Here is a 16,632-nt window from a genome sequence, read left to right on the forward strand (position 1 = left end):
AAGTCCCACCTCCCCGGTAACCACAGCTACCCGGGCCACACCTCCAACCCAAACGCAGCCCGAAGCCCCGCCAAGGACCACCCCCGGATTCCCTCGGGACCCCTCCCGGCCCAGAGACCAGCCCCAGCCGGAGCGAGCGAGAGGGAGAGAAAAAGCCAACGCCCCCATTGTGCGGAGGTGGAGACTGAGGCCGACGGCGGAAACTGCGGAACCCAGCAGCCGGCTAGGTTAGGACTGGACACTGACGGCGCGCCCGGGGCGCCCTCCCATTCCGGGAGTGTCGATCCGTCTGCTTCCCGTGCGCGTGGGGTTTCCACGTGGGAGAGGCCGAGAGCAGAGCAGTCCCTGTGGATCGGAGCCCATCGGCGCTGTCCGCTCTCCCCCCACCCCATTCTCCAGACTGAGAAACTGAGGCCCGGCGAGGGCCCAGCACCCGCCCGCGACCCACCGTGAGCCCCTCCCCGCGCCTCACCTGCTGGCTGTCTCCGCGCGCCGGTGGTTTCCTGGAGTTGAGCGGCAAACAAAGGCCTCCAATCCCCGCGCGGGGCGGGGCGGTGACTTTTTGCTTAATCCCCGAGGCGGGCCTGTGACGGGCGGGGAGGGCCCCAGGAGGCGGGGCCTCGGGAAGCTCCACCAATCGCAGAGAGCAGGCCGACTGCGGCCCGCCCCCAGAGACTCGGCCTCAGCCCCAGCGATGTACAGCTCACATCTGGGAGGTTTGTGTCCCTCCTGGAACCCGCCCGAGAGCGTAAAGGAGCCTGAGGGCCCAGAGCTAAGACTTTTGTGCAAGGTCGCATGGAGCCAAGTGAGCAAGAAAGCACAAACGTTCGTAGCTGAAACGGAGTGCTTCATAACAGTCCTAAGAATCTTAATAATAAACTTTCCTTGAGCTCCTGCGTATCAAGGACTGCTGTGCGCTCCTCCTGTGATCCGTCCTCTCCTGTGAGGTAGCTGGGTATTGGCGCTGCCCTCCAAGTCCACTCTCGTCCAGACCACTAGGAGCAAGCGGGGAAAACCCAGGTCTGCAGAAGAATCGCGACTTGCCCAAAGTCCCGCGGTGAGTGCAGGACAGAGAGATCCCTTGTCCCCTGACAGCTCGCCTTGAAGGGTGGCGGTGTAAAGTGTCGAACTGACCTCAGCTCCCGTCCCAGTTCTGCCACTGGACTTAAGAGCTGCCGCGAGGAGGGGATAAAATAAACCCAGCGCCAAGCCCAGAAAAAAGAAATCAACGGCACTCACTTCAAGAGTTCCTCCACCAACCCTGTTTCACAAGGGGGTTAATAGGCCCCAAGACAGGAAGAATTTTTCCTGGGGACCCGCGTCCAGCTGTGTTGCAGCCACTTCCCTATTCTCCTGGCAGATCGCTCTTTCCAGTTCCCCAGGGGGCCCGAGGCTCCTACAGGTGGCCAGTACTGATCACAGCAGCAATTCCTGTTCACTAGAGGTATACTCCGTGCCAGCGGCAAACGTTTTAGCCAGTCCTTATAATATCCTATAGGCTAGATGAATACTATGCCCTCCATTTGAAACATGGTGAAACTGAGGCTCAGAGAGGTTAAATGACTTGCTCCAGATCACACATCCAGGAAATCGTAGAGATGGAATTTGATTCCAGATGTCAGACTCTGAAGTATGGACCCTTTGAGCGGGGTCTTGTTCTCTATCCTTGCACTCCTCACACTGGGCTGTTCTATCCCTCACCCTGTTTTCTCCCAGGCAAAGCAAGGTCCAGGTAATTTGGAGACCAACCCAGCACCTGCTTGGGCAGGCCCTGGCTCAGGCCAAAAACATGAGCTCTTCCTGCCTTCTTCAATTAGCAGCAGACCCTGAGACTCTCCAGCAATACTGTCCCCATACCACCCCTGTCCTGATTCTGGCATCATGAATAAAGTTGTGAGGGCCACAGGTGCGTGTGGCCAGGGTGAACCTCTGACCCCTCCCTGCTCCATTATTCAGAACTGCCTTACCCATGGTATTGGGTCCCTTCAGAAGACAGCAGGACACATGCTTGTCCTTGGCTTTATGATGTGGACTTCAAGCAGCCATGCGTCCAAATTTAGCCTCTATTACCCGCTAACTCTGTAACTTTGGGCAAGAACTTGACCTTTCTAAGCCCACTGGCTAAGAAATTTTTTTAAAGTTTGTTTAAAATTCCATGAGAGGGGGTCCTTAATGCCCAGTGGACCACAGTCCCGGAGTCGAGCCCGAGAATTCTAGAAACGACAGCTCCCGAAACTCTTTCTTGTCCTAGTTTTTCAGAGTTCAACTAGGAGCAATGGGCAGCAGCTGCTGGGAGCTTTCTTGTCTCGTGGAGTCAGAGCTTGTGGTCAGTTGGCTGGTTCAAGGCATGGATGGTCACATGGTTGCAACCTGCCCAGAGCTCATAGAGTCGGTCAGCGGCTGGGCTGAAATTCACTGTGGGCTGGTGATAGATGAAAACCTTTCAGTTCAGAACAAGATGCACAAGGACTTGAGACTGCAAAGAGTGTGGCGTTTCTAAGGCCAGAGGGCCCTTGGTTCACCGTCACCATCATCTGGACTGTCATGGTCTTCCTGGGGCTGACCCTGAGCCTGATTCTGAGCCTGGTTCCTGGGGCCCACACACAGCGTCCCAACCACCATCAGAGGCAAGTAGCTGGATCCCACTGAATTGTTTCCTGGGGTGGTTGTAACAAATTATTACCAGTTCATGGCTTCAAACAGCACTCATTTGTTCTCTTACAAAGGGATGTCGAAGTCCAAAGTCAGTTTCACTGGGCTGTCCTCAAGAAGTCAGGAGGGCAGGTCCCTTCTGCAGGCTCTGAGGGGAGAATTTCTTTCCCTGACTTTTCAGTGTCTAGTAGCTGCCTGTATTCCTGGGCTGGTGGTCCCTCCCCCATCTTCAGAGCACATCCCAACCTCCACTTCCTTAGCCACAATACCGTTTCCTCCTCCCATCAAGTTTCCCTCTGCCTTCCTCTTCCAGGGATCCTTGGGATTACATGGGGCCTGCCCAGAAAATCCAGCTCAACCTCCCCATCTAAATGCCTTAATCCCTTAGGTAAAGTCCCTTTGCCAAGTAAGGGAACATTTTCACATTGCCGGAACCTGGGTTATCTTTGAGGTCATGATTCGGCCTACCACACCCATTTCCCAGATAGGGAATTTGGACCTAGAAAGGTGAGATCATTGGCGCATGACCAGGCAGGATTTGGCATCTGATGCCTGGAGATCTGAGCCCTGATGACCAAGGGAGTTATTCCCTGCACGGGTATTAAGACTGAGGAGGGGCGCAAAGAGTCCCCACTGGAGGGGCCGGGGCTTCAGGGATACCGGCTGCTTCAGAGGTCAAGTGGAATCCCGGGACCCTGGCCTCAGGTGGTCTCGTTGGGCTGGGGAGGAGAAAGGGTCAGCTAAAAGCAGGATCTGGCACAGGTCTGCAGATCAGCTGCCCTTAACCCCGCTCTGGCTGACCTCTGAACACAGGGCTACAAAGCTGGACTTCTCCAAGTCTTTTTGTCCCAGAGAAACCCTGGGGTTGAAGGAAATGGAACCTGGGGCTATGTAGCAGACCATTTTTTTTGCCTCTAACACCCCTGCGGTTGGCTCCTGGAACAGCTTGGCCTGCACAGGTGAAGAATGGGAGTGTGATTGGGAATTTACTATCTCTCTCCCCCTTCCTATCCCCAGGCCTTAGCCAAAGACTGACAGCATGAAAGCCCTGTCCCCTTGCCCTGAGTGGGGATGGCTCTGGACCACTTAGACTCCAGAGGCCCCTGTGGGATCAGGCTGCAGCCACCTCCCAGGACTTTGCCTGAAATCCCCACCCTGCTTGGTTTCCTCCTTTTCCCCCTCCTAATCCCCCCAAAGGCAGGCCGCCTCCCTGTATCTGAAAACATCGCTATTCAGTCCCATACCATACCTGTCTGTTTTAAGAATATTTTCTGTGAACAACCTTCAAGTAAGGTGCTCCAAGATGTGGGTGTGGCTCACGTGCCCCGTGTACCTGCTGTGTGTTGCACATGGGGGTGGGGGGCAGGGGGAGAGGCTGGTGGTGTGTGTTACTCTATTCTACCCGCCCCCCCACTTTAGGTCAAGCTATCAAAACCCCAGCCACAAAGGCAGGCCACACAGCACGCTGGACACTCACCTTGTTCAGGTTTCTTTATTGAAAAATTAAAGTCATAAGCTCTGTATATAAATACACGGACGTCGCAGGTCCCCTGCAAGGCCTCTGGGATAGGCAGGGTGGGAAGCTGGGGTCTTGGGGTCCCCAGGGGTGACAAGAGGGAAATAAATAATAAATATTATGGGGGGAATAAGGAGCCAGGAAGAAAGGGGGTGTGAATGGGGGGAGGGGCTTGACGCTTATTTGTGGCACTAAAGGTCCTGCGAGATGCCCCCGGCGGGGGCGTGTCCATGAATTCTCAGGTAGTCTTACTCCGGATAAAGACTCAGACACCAGAGGACGAGCCAGGTCCTAGCTGGCCAGGGAACGGGGCCCAGTGGCCTCATCCAACCCAGGGGGACAGGCCCTGGCAGGCCTCAGGTGGACTTCTCTCCTTCCCACCACTTGTACTGAGCGCCTACTGTGTACGCCAAGCATGGCACCAGATCCCGATCTGACCTTCTGTTTGCCTCATCCGGCTCTCTTCTCCTGGTTCTGGGCCAGCAGGCCGGGAAAGAGTGGGGGGATGTCTTCCTGCCCCCCTGGCTATGCAGCCCCGGCCCTCAGGGACCTGACTAGTGCCAGGAGGGAGGAGGGACCAGGGACTGGGGAGCAGCGGGAGGCCTCCGGGCCCCAGCCTCTAGAGCATCACATTGAACTCGGTGACCAGAAAGTCGATGTAGTCTCGCTCCTTGGTCTTGAAGGCCTCTGCAATGATGCGCGCCGCCTCCCGGTGCTCCTTGCCCCGAAGGGTCAGCCCGTTCACTTCCAGAATCACGTGGCCCACCTTGAGCTGCCCAGAGTTGTGGGCCGAACCGCCTCGCTGCAGGGGCGAGACACAGGGTAGGGGCACTGGAGGCGGCTGAGGGCGAGGCTGGCCCCTCCTTAGACACCCACCGGGTCAGGCCCAACCCCGCCAAGCAGGCTACAATCTGGGGGTCCACTGCCCTGACAAGGGAAACAGGCTCAGGGAGGGCAAAGGGCCTGGGTCCACCTCTGGTGGCTGGTCATCCTCGGGGTGGGGGGTGTGTGTGGGACAGAACCCTGGGGATGCCGAGAGAGGGGCCCTCGGGGGTAGGCAGAGATAGTCACGTGGGGCCCACGGAGATGTACCTGAATCGTGACAATCCGGGGCAGAGGCTGGCGGGTGTTGGCGCCACCCTCGATGGCAATGCCCAGGGTGGCCGCACTTTTCTTCACGCGGACCAGGGTGGACGTGGGCTCCAGGAGTCCAGGCTGTGAGCGTGAGCAAGGAGACAAGTGTCTGAGGCCTCCTCCATGGACAGACCTGGCTCGGGTGTTGGGGGGGTGTGTGCTCTGGCAGTGACATGCCACTGAGTCAGAAGGGCTCAGACGACAGCCCCGGGCTGGGAGCTGCCAGTGGGTAGCACTAAACTAAGAACTGGTGCTCACAGCGCTCTAATTGATGAGGCTCAGGTTAAGGGGTCGGCCCGAGGCTGCCGATGGTGGGGGTCCTGGGACTCGGACCCAGGCCTGACTGCCTCAGCCAGCATGCCAACTCAGTTCTGCGCTGGAAGACCCTGAGGACTAGCTTTTCGTGCTTGGCTTGTCAGTGTCTGGCAAAGGTGAGACCTAAACTGGGCCTCCAGACTCCTGATACAGTACTCGCTCCCGGGACCCTCATCCTCCAGTGCCGGGGGCTCACTTTCTCCCTGTAGTGGGTACTTGTCAAGCTGAACCCTGCTGGGGGACCTCCTGTTCCCCACCTGGGCCCTGCCCTCCCCTCAGTCCTCTGTATCCCCTCCTCCTCGCTCACCGGTTTGGTGGCCCCCTCTGTGGTCCTCTCGTTCCGAGGTGGCTCCTTGCTACTCCTGCTCTTGGTAGATGCCATCTGTCTGCCTCGGCCTGGGGCGCTGGCTTCTGCCTCACCGGCATCCACACCACTGTCCTCGCTCAGGGTCTGCCCACTGTCCGAGAGCTGGGAGAGTGTGGAGGTTGCTGGGAGGGGGAACGGGAGGAGAGTGGGGGTTTATACCTCTGGGGTCTGGGTGGGCTTCCTGGAGGAAGTGGTGGAGCTACAAGCTGGAAGGCTGTGGGGATTCCCCAGGCGCGGACTAGGGAGCAATGAAGGGATCACAGGGCCGGAGGGAGGCGAGACACCGTGCCACCTTTCCACCGCTGGGATCTGCCCTTCCACCCGGGGCCTGGCCCCAAGGCCAACAGGTCTTCTGCTCTGACTACCCAGTTCTCTGTCCATGGCGTAATGATGAAAACAGAGGTCAAGAGGCAAACCCAGCCCACAGATATAGGTTATTATTATTTTTTAACTTGCATAATGCTCTCCAATTTTAATGATGAACTAACACATTCCAATTAAGGTATTTCACAGAAAAATTAAATTTCTAGCTTCTCAATAAAACAAGGGAAGGTTTGCCATCCCTTATCTGTACCCTCCACAACCCCAACTGGTCTGAGCTGAGCGGTGAGCACATACCCTCATCCACCAGTCAAACCCGAGCTGCTTTGCTATGTGAGGGCTGGGCCCCTGAATCTGGGACACTCTAGAGACCAGCAGGTCAAGTCTGAATCCTTTCTGCCCAGCTTGAGCAACCCCAGCGAGTTACATAGCTTCCCTGAGCCTCCCTGGCTTTGTTCTAACATAGGAGCACTGATGCCCATCTAGCAGCATTATCATAAAGATTTTATTATTTGCAATGTGTAGAGTGAAGCCCACAGTTAACTGCTCCAGAGTTAACGTTCTGTGACTCCGTTTTCCCGTCTGTAAAATGGGGACAACAGTAGCAGCTTTACGGGGCTGCTGGGAGGGTTAGATGAGGTGCTAATAGAGGCAGGGCCCCTAGAACCGTATCTGGTACACAGGAAACCCCACACAACGGACACCTTTTATTCTTGTGTGCTGGGCTCAGGGCCAGGTGACACCTCGGGTTTCTCTCACCGCATCCGGCCTGTTGTCCCCTTAGCTGCCTTCCCTCCCTGAGCTCCTGAGCGTGGGGACCCTGCAGTCTGCATCCCAGTCTGCCCACTGTTTGGTATACAGCAGGCACTCAGTTCAGAGCCCCCAACCTGCCACCTTCCCTGACCTCAGCGGGACCTATACATGACTTTAACCACAAGATGGCAGCAGAATCCAGCAAGAGGCACACAACTTGCTAAGGGAAGGGAGATCTAGAGCCCGATCTAGAGCCCGCCAAGGCTTCAGGCTTCCTGCGAGTGAAAACCTGGCTTTATACTGCTGTCCACCCCGTCAGCTGGACACCTTCTGGAAGCTCTGGGGCTGCAGCCTCTGCAAGTTCGAGCCTGCACTCTGACCCTGCAGGCCTCCCCCCGCACCCCTTCCCCCACCCCCAGATCTGGAGACCTCCAGGGGTCCAGGGACAGTACTTTCCATACCTGTCTTTCCCCCAGCATGCACCTTGTCCCAGGCCCAGGGGATAGAGATCACAGAGGCCACCCCTGTCCTCAAGGAGTGCAGTCTCAGTGGGGAGATGGAGACTGTGGGGTGGCCAGGACCGGGGGCTCTGGGGCAGGAGCCCAATCCTCCCAGTGACCCAGTGGGGCTGTCACCGAACCTCCATCCTGTGGCTTGTCCGTGGTCACGCAATTCTCACATGGCAGCGCTAGGGCTCACACTTGTGTCCACATGGACTCAGCACCCTGTTCCCGGGGCACTCGGACCCTGCACAGGCTTCCACTCTAACTATGCCTGGATGCCCCCCAAACCAGCCGTGGGCACTCCGAGCCCATCCCCCGCGGTGGCGGCCAGTACTCACTGCGGGTCTGGGGCAGCGCCCTCACTTCGTTCACGTCTGGCTCGCTGTCGGGCCGGTGCACCTCCACCATGACAAAGTGCTGGTTTGTGCCCACTGGGTCTGGCCGGCCGGAGGGGGTGGGTGGCGGGAGGCAGCCCCCCACCAGCGTGGCCTCTGCGGGGGAGCTTTTCAGGTGTGGGGGTGACTGGACGCGCGGGAAGGGGCCGATGGGGTGCTGGTTGACCAGGGCCAGGTGGGCGTCCAGGGGCCTCTTGGAGCCGGGGTTGGCGGGGGAGACAGAGGCATAGATGGGGGAGGAGGGCGAGTCTTGTGCTGAGGAGGCCCCCGGGGCCAGCGCGGTACCCGCTGGTGGGCTGCGGTTTCTGGGAGCCGAGAAGACGATGCCCGAGTGGGAAGACGCGGAGGACGGTGGCTGGAGGTCCTCCTTCCCTGGCTTCCTCGGCTGGGCGTGCGGGCGGTTGTGGCCTTGGGCCAGAGGGGGTGGGGGAGGTGGCTGCTTGTAGCCCTCGGATGGGGCTTTGACATCGTCCTGCCAAAAGACCCAACAGGAGTAGAAGGAGTCAGACCCCATGGCGGCTGGTCGAGGGGAGCCCCGAGCGGCCCAGGCTGCGGCTGGAATTCTGTCCCGCTCCATCAACTCCCGGCCACGCTGCTCTGAATAATGCAACAACACCCCAGTGGAAAGCTGCTCCCCCCACACAGCAGCTGATAAGCGTCGGCATCCTGGCGGGTATCTCTGGGGACGGCATTGTTACCTGTGGGAACTCAGGTTCTTGGCATCAGCCACAGGCCTTGTCACAGGGAACAAGACTTAATTAGAGGTGGATGTGGAGAATGGAGGGAACAGAAAAAGCATTTCTTTGGCTTTTCTTTCTAGAAGATTATCGTGGCTACTAGAGGCAGGAGATGTGCAGGACTGGAGGGAGAGGGAACGGACAGAAGGGGACAGTTACATGGGCTCGGGGACTGTGTGGTCCTAGGCACGGCACAGCTGGCCTCTCGGAGCGCCTCTCTGGGCAGTGGGCAAATCTGCACCTGCCTGGCAGGGGTGCGGGGGTGTGAGCAGCCCCATGCGTCATGTGTCGGCGGGTGCCTGCGCCCAGCAGGTGCACAGAGAGCAGGAGCCCCGGATAGCATCATTGCCATTCCCCCCTGCCTAGGCTAACACCCAGCACTTGAACGCCCTGACGGCAGGGCGGACACGGTCCCAGATGCTTTACTTACGTGGACCCATTCACCCCTTGCCACAAACTTGGGGTGGGTACACTATTATTATTCCCATGTTACAGAGGGGAAAACCAAGGCATAGAGAGGTTAAGAAACTCGCCCGAAGTCACACAGTGGCAGAGGTTGGATTTGAACACAGGCAGCTAGCTCCAGAGTCCAGGCCGTTCAGAAATTATCTGGGTTGGAACCGCAGTGATATTGCCCGAGCTGCCGATGTGCACACAGGGGTCCAAGGTCACATTTAACTTTCATTTCCAGTGTGGTCGTATGGCCTCTTCAGGGAGGCCACACACTCCATGTGTCAGTATTTATGATATGGTTCAGATAACATATCAAAAGTAATAGTGATTTGGCGAAGGAACAGCCTGATTCCCCACCTGAAATCCCCAGGAGGGGCTGAGAGCCGTCGTGGCTCCTGCCAGAGAGGGCTGATCGATGTCCTGTGTGCAGGCCTGGCGCCGGGTCAGAGGGCCTCTGTCCCCTTCCTGTGGCTCTCACTGAGGAGCCAGCACCCCAGGGCCACAGGCAGACCAGGGAAGGCAAAACTCAAGGAAAGGGCCAGACGGGGTCTTACCAGGGAAACATCGGGGAGGGTGTTTGTAGTGCCCTGGACAGTCTCACCAGTTTCCTCCAGGTCCAGAGTGTTCTGGAAACACAGAAGAAAGCAGTGTGAGCAAATGCAAACTCAGAGGGAGAAAGCAGTTTGCCTTCTGAGATACCCTAATCCATAATGGGCCCCGTGACACCTTCTTGTGGTTTCTCCCTGTCCTGACATGCCCTGCTCTTGGGAAATTGACACATCATAATTAATGTTGGTTTTCATGCCGGTCGTTTTGAAATCAATTTTTCTTTGAAGCTTTCCAGGCCTCCCGTGAACCATCTTTGTTGGTGGGGGGTGGGGGGTACTCTGACCTGGCCTGGGAACTCATGAACCTGGGCCCCAGGTACCATGCTCCATACCCTCAGCGCCTTCCCAAACCCACAGGTGCTCGCAAACAGAAGCCCAGGAAGGTGTGACAATGTCAGGATGCCAGTGAGAGGTGGAATCTCTCTCTTTTTAAATTTTAATGGTTTCAATTGTGAGGCAGGGGGTCAAGGGTTAAACACACGTTATTTTGCAAAAATGCCCATTTCTTGCCTCCTTCTCCAACTCACCCGGAAGAAGCCTCATGCTCCCTCCGGTGACACTGAGCTGCTGTTAGGTCACCTGCAGGCCATCCCTGGGAGGCTGAGCAGCGCCCCTCTCTAAAGGAGCTCTCTTGAGGGCTCAGTGGAGCCATCTCTCCACCCCGCGGAGCCCAGGATGGCCACGAGCATCCGCCACCACCCCCGGGCTCACGTCGCAAAGGCGGCCATCAATAGTGAGCAGTCTCAGGCCGGACTGATGAGGGTCGGGGGCCACAGAGGCGGTGCGACACCACCCCTGCTGTCAGAAGCTTAGAGGAAGTGGGTTCGACACAAGTAAGCAAGGAGGAGACCGCGCACAGAGTGAGGAGTTACAGGCATATCAGCAGCTGGGGAGGGGTTATCAAGGAAGGCTTCCTGGAGTAGGGAGCATGGCTTAAAGTTGAGTCTTGTGGGTAAAGGGGGCAAAGGAGGGAACGATGGTGTTTCAGAGGGCAGGGCATGCATAAAGGAGGAAGGAGGTATGAGAATCTTCGAGCGGTTCCACACGACTCAAGCATGGAGGCTGACGGCAGCGGGTTGCCATGGTGACGTGGTCAAGTTAGTTTTCTGTGAAGATTCCCTTTACTCACTTCCTCTCCAGCCACACTGGAACAATGCAGGCGTGTCAGGGCCTTCACACCGGCTGTCCCCTCTGCCTGGAACATGTTCCCACTCAGCTATCCACAAGGTATGCTCCGTTCTTCCCTCCTTCGAGACCTTCTCAAATACTACCTCTTCAGAGAAGTCCATCCTGACGACCCCACCTAAAATTACAACCCCTACCCATGCCCCCCGCCCCCGCTTTATTGTTCTTCTCTACTTCCTTTGCCCAGCAGCCAGGATGTAATCCCTGAAACATAAATCAGATAATCTCTCTCCCCAGCTCCTCACCCTCCTGGGTCTTTCCATTTTCCCTGAAGAAAATTCCAAAGTCTGCACTCATTGTGCCTCATGACTGGGCCCTTACTTGCTACTCCTCCAGCAGGATGGGGTGCTTCCTACCCCAGGGCCTTGGCACTCACTGCTCTCCCTGCCCTCCACAGACTCACATCCTCACTTCGTTTAGCTCTGACCTCAATAAGGCCTTCCTGGACCAGCCCAGTCTAAAACAGCACCCCTTCCCACCCCCCGTCTAACCCCTGGCCATGCTTCATTTTTCTGCATAAGACATACCACTGCCTGATGCTATAGTATTGATTTGCTTCTTGTTTGTCTCTCCCATTAAGATAAAAACTGCTCAAAGGGGGTGCCTGGGTGACTCAGTGGGTTAAAGCCTCTGCCTTCAGCTCAGGTCATGATCCCAGGGTCCTAGGGTCAAGCCCTGCATCGGGCTCTCTGCACAGCAGAGAGCCTGCCTCAGCCCCCCTCTCTGCCTGCCACTCTGCCTACTTGTGATCTCTGTCTGTCAAATAAATTAAAAAAAAAAACCCCAAAACTGCTCAAAGGCAGGCCTTAGGACCACCTAGTCCCACTCTATCTATCCTCAGTGTTTAGGACTGGGCTGCTTGATAAATATTTACAAAGCAAATGAATCCGCGAATGGATCGATGGGTGAATGAATTCATCAATCACTCAGGCTGGCATGGAGGAGGCCCCAGCAGGCAGAGAATGAGGCAGGCCAACTACTAGATCATTGTGGAGAGTGGTCATGGTGGCCTAGATTAGGGTGGAGGCAGTGGGTCGGGACGGAGGGGTCCCCTGACGCCATACTCCCTGGGGCACAGGCTGCCAGGTCACTCCACACTGATCCCCATCCCGGATGACACTCCTGGAGCCTTGAACTTTCTGGGCAGGCAAGAGGCACGTAATCACAAAGACCTGTCATGGGAGCCCTCCAGGGAGGCATTCGGCCCTCCCGGCTCGGAGCCTTTCATACCCAGGCCTCTGGATCCCAGGCTGGGATGCCTGCCTCATTTTACCACCAAAGCTGAAGCTTCCATGCAAACCTCAGCATTCCGACTGTCTCTGGCCCCGTCGCCCGCACACTGGCTCCCGGGAAGATGCTGCGGACGGCGTCAAGCAAACACCGTAGGGGATCCTTGGGAGGGGGCGTGATGCCCTCCCGCCCACTAAGTGGCACCACTCCTGGCTTCGCTGAGATCACACCGAGCTCTGCCACTCACAGCCAAGGGACAGAAGGCAAACCACGGATCTGCTCGGTGCTGACTTCCCCACCTGCAGAATGGGGTCACGGCAGTCCCTCTCTCCCGGGGCTGAGGCAGTAACACCTGCCAGGTGCTCAGGCAGGAGGGGCCTCGGCCACACTCAGTGTAGCCATTGCCACCTGTCCCTGGATTCAAGCTGCAGGCACCCGGGGGACTCGGGTGACAGTCCACGGTGGCACCAAAGACCTGGGATTCTGTCCTGTTCTGGTACATTCGGAGCTTTGGGCACTCATTCAGTCAACAAGCATTTATCTGGCAGCCTTGACTCATGGGGAATAAATGGTATGTATGCAGGTTGCTGTGTCCCCAACACCCCTCACAGGGCCATGCGCACAGCAGGTGCCACACACTTCCGCTCAGGACCACTGATGTGGCCGGCAGTGGTAACTGGGCGCCCGGGAGGGAGAGAGGAAGGATCCAGACCCCTGACAACACAAGCAGTTCTCTTGCACAGACGGCAGAGCGGGTGGGGCTTTCTCTCAGAGAGAGCAGAGGACGAACCACAAACTGGGGAGGGCGACACACCAGGCCCTCTGCGGGGCGTTTTACTTGACACGCTCTCCTTTGAGTCTCTGTGAGAGGCAGCCCCTGGGATCCTCACAGATTTTACATTTAAGCTCAGAGAGGGATGTGACCTGTCCAAGACCACACGGACGTTCTACAGCGGGTTTCGAACCCAGGTGGGGGTGGTCCCAAAGCCCATACAGCACTACCCTGACCCCAGAATTGGACAGGGCCCCCACAGTGCCCCTCGCTGGCACGGAACAGTACGGCCATCCCTGGCCTCTGGCCTCAGTCCGTCCTTGCTACAATAGCATCCTGGAAGCAAGTTGGAAGGCAGGGATGGAAAGTCGGGAGGGTGAGGGTGGGGGGCGGGGGGGGATAAATATCCAGCCCTGGGAGGAAGGCCCGAAGTGGAGCAAATGGCAGACGGGTCAGAGCCCGGTCCTGCCAGACTCCATCTGCCAAATCCAGACGGCTCAGGAGCCCCGAGTCCCCAAGCCATGTTCCTTGTGCGTCTGAAATAGCTACAGACAGCAGGCTAAGAACCCCGGGGACGCGTCAGCACAAACGCTCGAGGAACAGGCTTCCAGACGAGGATCAAGGTCAGAGCTCAAGCAGGAGCCGGCCTGCGCCTCCTGCCCTCCTCATCGTGCCCAACCCCACCCTGCTGACGGCTTGGGCCACCCCCCATTCCGGCACCCACTGAGGCCGGAGTCCGGCTGCAGGTTTAGACTCAATGGCTCCATTAGCTCTCTAGACGAGGCCGTTCTTCCGTTCTACAGCTGAGGTCACTGAGGCTCAGAGAAGGAAGGCCACCTGCCCAAGGTCGCACAGCAAGGATGAGGTGGGAAGCAGAGCTGTGTTCAAGGTCTGACTCTGTTATTCCGACTGCTTGCCACAAGAGCCAGGACGCCCTCAGGACCGGCTGCTCCCCCCATCTCCTTCGTCCTCAAATCAGCGACGGTTCAGAAAATTCCCTTCCTCTTAGGGAAAAGACCTTCCTTTTGTCTGAGGTGGCCCAGTCAGGGCCCGGATACCCCAGGAGTCTGGTCTGAGGGAACTGTGGGGCCAAAATAAAGTGAAATGATGGCGGGCAGTCCCCGGTGCGGACCCCTGCCAGGTGGACTCAAGATTTGAAGTGGTGATGCTCCTAGGCCATTGCTGGCCCAGCTGTCGCCTCAGCAGAGTGAGGCCCTCCCCTCCCTCCCTCCACCTCCCTCCAGCCCAATTCCCTGGTTCCTCCTTCCTCCCCTCATTACAACGGAAGGCTCTTACATAAAGGTGCTATATTCAGCTCTTTGTTCTTCTGGCTTCTTTATTCTGATGTCAGGACATCAGGCTCCCCCCAACTCTGCCCCTAAATGCACCAGAGGCCCGAGGCTAGGGGCCCCCCACTCTGTAGATGGGAAAGTTCCCAAAGGCCATCATGGAGATTTCTGCCCAAGGCCAGGGGGAGGGACAGAGGAGGGAAATCTGAGAGGGAAGTGGGTATGAGAGAGGAGAACAGAAGGAAGATGGGAGGGAGAGGTGGAGAGCAGGAGAAAGGAAAGAGCTGGAGCTGGGGGACAGGAGCCATCACCCCAGGAAGGTCAGGGTGGGAAAGGGGACCAGCTAGGTAGAGCCAGAGTCCTGGCATTCCTAGACTGGGGGGCAGTGGGGCTGCCTGGAGTGAAGTGGGCAGGACTGGGGTTCCAAAAGGATCAAGGAGCCAGCCCCTGGGCCAATGGCCATGCTGGTGGAGAGCTGGCCCTGCTCCCGAGCTCTCCAAGCATGCGGTGAGGCTGGAAGTCTGGCAGCTGGCAGGGAAGGGCAGAGCGCTGTGGGTCCCCAAACAGAGGGCTGGAACCCACACTCACTCGCGTGGCTGAGACCACGGGAACTGCCCCGGTTCCGGGCTGGCTCTGGGCACTTTTACCCGCTGTCCGCTATCCTGCCATCATGTTTGCCCACCAAACCACAGAGGTCCTCAGGAGGCCTGTGGTGCAGATGGAATGTGCTACCGTCTGCCTCCACACATCACCCTCCCAATACTCTCAGGAAAAGGGCTTCATTCAGTGGACAGAGAGTGTGACGGGCACTGGAGAGCAGGGCTCCAGGAGGGATGCGGTGACCCCAAGAACCCAGCTGAGGGAAAACACTGCCTCTGGCTTTCCGTGACCCTCCAATCCACACGACACATTTCCTCCCTTATAAACGGAGGCGACAGCCCAGCAGAATGGGCGGCGCCCGAGGCATTGTTGCCGACTGAAGTCCCAGGCCTTGTCGGGTAGCTGCAGGTGCCACCGAACCCCACTTGGGCTCACGCCGGCTTCACACTCACAGCCTCGCTGACACACTGTCGGACCTCGCTACGGTGCGTGCTCATCAGGAAGCACATGGTTTCCAAATTGTTCTGGAATTTTGAAAATGGCATTCTGCTGTATTATTTGGGTTTTTTGGTAACCCAATGATGTATTATTTTTATTTTTTTAATACTTAAGACTGTTCTTTTGAGAAGGGGTGCCAGGGTTTGCCAGCCTGCCGGAGGTGTTGGTGGCACAGGGAAGGTGAAGACGGCTGTCTTGGGTCAATGCTTAGTCTGACCCCCCCAACCCACCGTTTTATAACCAGGAGACTGCGGACTCCAGAGGAGCAGGGAAACTGCGGGAAACAGCTTCCAACCCTCCCGAGTGCCCATAGGGAGGCAAACACGCCGCACAGGGCTGGCGGGGAGGACTGCTGCTTAGGCCGAGCTGCAGCCACCCCGAGGCTCACTGACGCCTCTGCTGAATTTATGGTTCTGAGGATGCAGGGCGCTCGTGCGGAGGCCTCTTAGCTGGGAATGGGCTGTTCTTAAGCAGAAAAATGAACTCCAGACTTGCTGTGCCCTAATCTTGGCCCCGAGCGGCTTCCTGGGACAGGGGCCGCAGAGCCAGTCTGCACGACCACAGGCTTGTAGCTACCCAGACTGTAGCAGTAGCCTCGCCAAGTCACTCCATCTACCTGTGCCCACTGAGCTCTCTCCACACACGGGGGAAGCATTTTAAAAGATACAGACTAGGGGCGCCTGGGTGGCTCAGTGGGTTAAAGCCTCTGCCTTCGGCTCAGGTCATGGTCTCAGGGTCCTGGGATCGAGCCTCGCATCGGGCTCTCTGCTCAGCAGGGAGCCTGCTTCCTCCTCTCTCTCTCTCTGCCTGCCTCTCTGCCTACTTGTGATCTCTGTCTGTCAAATAAATAAATAAAATTAAAAAAAAAAAAAATATATATATATATATATATATATTCAAGAAGAGAAATTAAAGATATATATATCAATCAAGTAATATACCATGTTATAGAATTGGAAGTCTCATATTGCTGAGATTATGGGGGTAAGTAAATGGAACACATGCTTAACTGCAATCCCAATCAAAATCCCAGGAAGATTATTTTTTGTAGAAATTGATTGGAAAACAAGGGCACCACTGAAATTCAGTGGGAAAGACAGTCTTGTCAATAAGTGGGACTAGAGGGGCGCCTGGGTGGCTCAGTGGGTTAAAACCTCTGCCTTCAGCTCAGGTCATGATCCCAGGGACCTGGGATCAAGCCCCGCATCGGGCTCTCTGCTCGGCAGGGAGCCTGCTTCCGCCTCTCTCTCTGCCTGCCTCTCTGCCTACTTGTGATCTCTGTCTGTCAAATAAATAAATAAAAT

At 57.0% G+C, this 16,632-nt stretch overlaps 1 protein-coding gene across 3 annotated transcripts in view; it reads right to left on the bottom strand.

Annotated features, from left to right (window-relative positions):
• Positions 1 to 4,128: 4,128 nt before the first annotated feature.
• LOC111146044 (whirlin) overlaps positions 4,129 to 16,632 on the bottom strand; it is an 89,616-nt gene continuing 77,112 nt past the window's right edge. For all 3 annotated transcript variants that reach the window (XM_022501421.1, XM_022501419.1, XM_022501420.1), the window contains 5 exons: positions 9,701 to 9,772; positions 7,900 to 8,428; positions 5,925 to 6,106; positions 5,261 to 5,383; positions 4,129 to 4,970 (listed from right to left, as the gene is read on the bottom strand). In XM_022501421.1, the coding sequence (XP_022357129.1) occupies positions 4,788 to 4,970; positions 5,261 to 5,383; positions 5,925 to 6,106; positions 7,900 to 8,428; positions 9,701 to 9,772 (1,089 nt within the window). In that variant the 3' untranslated portion in view covers positions 4,129 to 4,787. The remainder of the gene's footprint in view (positions 4,971 to 5,260; positions 5,384 to 5,924; positions 6,107 to 7,899; positions 8,429 to 9,700; positions 9,773 to 16,632) is intronic.

This window comes from Enhydra lutris, unplaced genomic scaffold, assembly GCF_002288905.1.
Source record: "Enhydra lutris kenyoni isolate GAN:26980312 unplaced genomic scaffold, ASM228890v2 scaffoldscaffold13, whole genome shotgun sequence".
Taxonomy (NCBI): domain Eukaryota; kingdom Metazoa; phylum Chordata; class Mammalia; order Carnivora; family Mustelidae; genus Enhydra; species Enhydra lutris.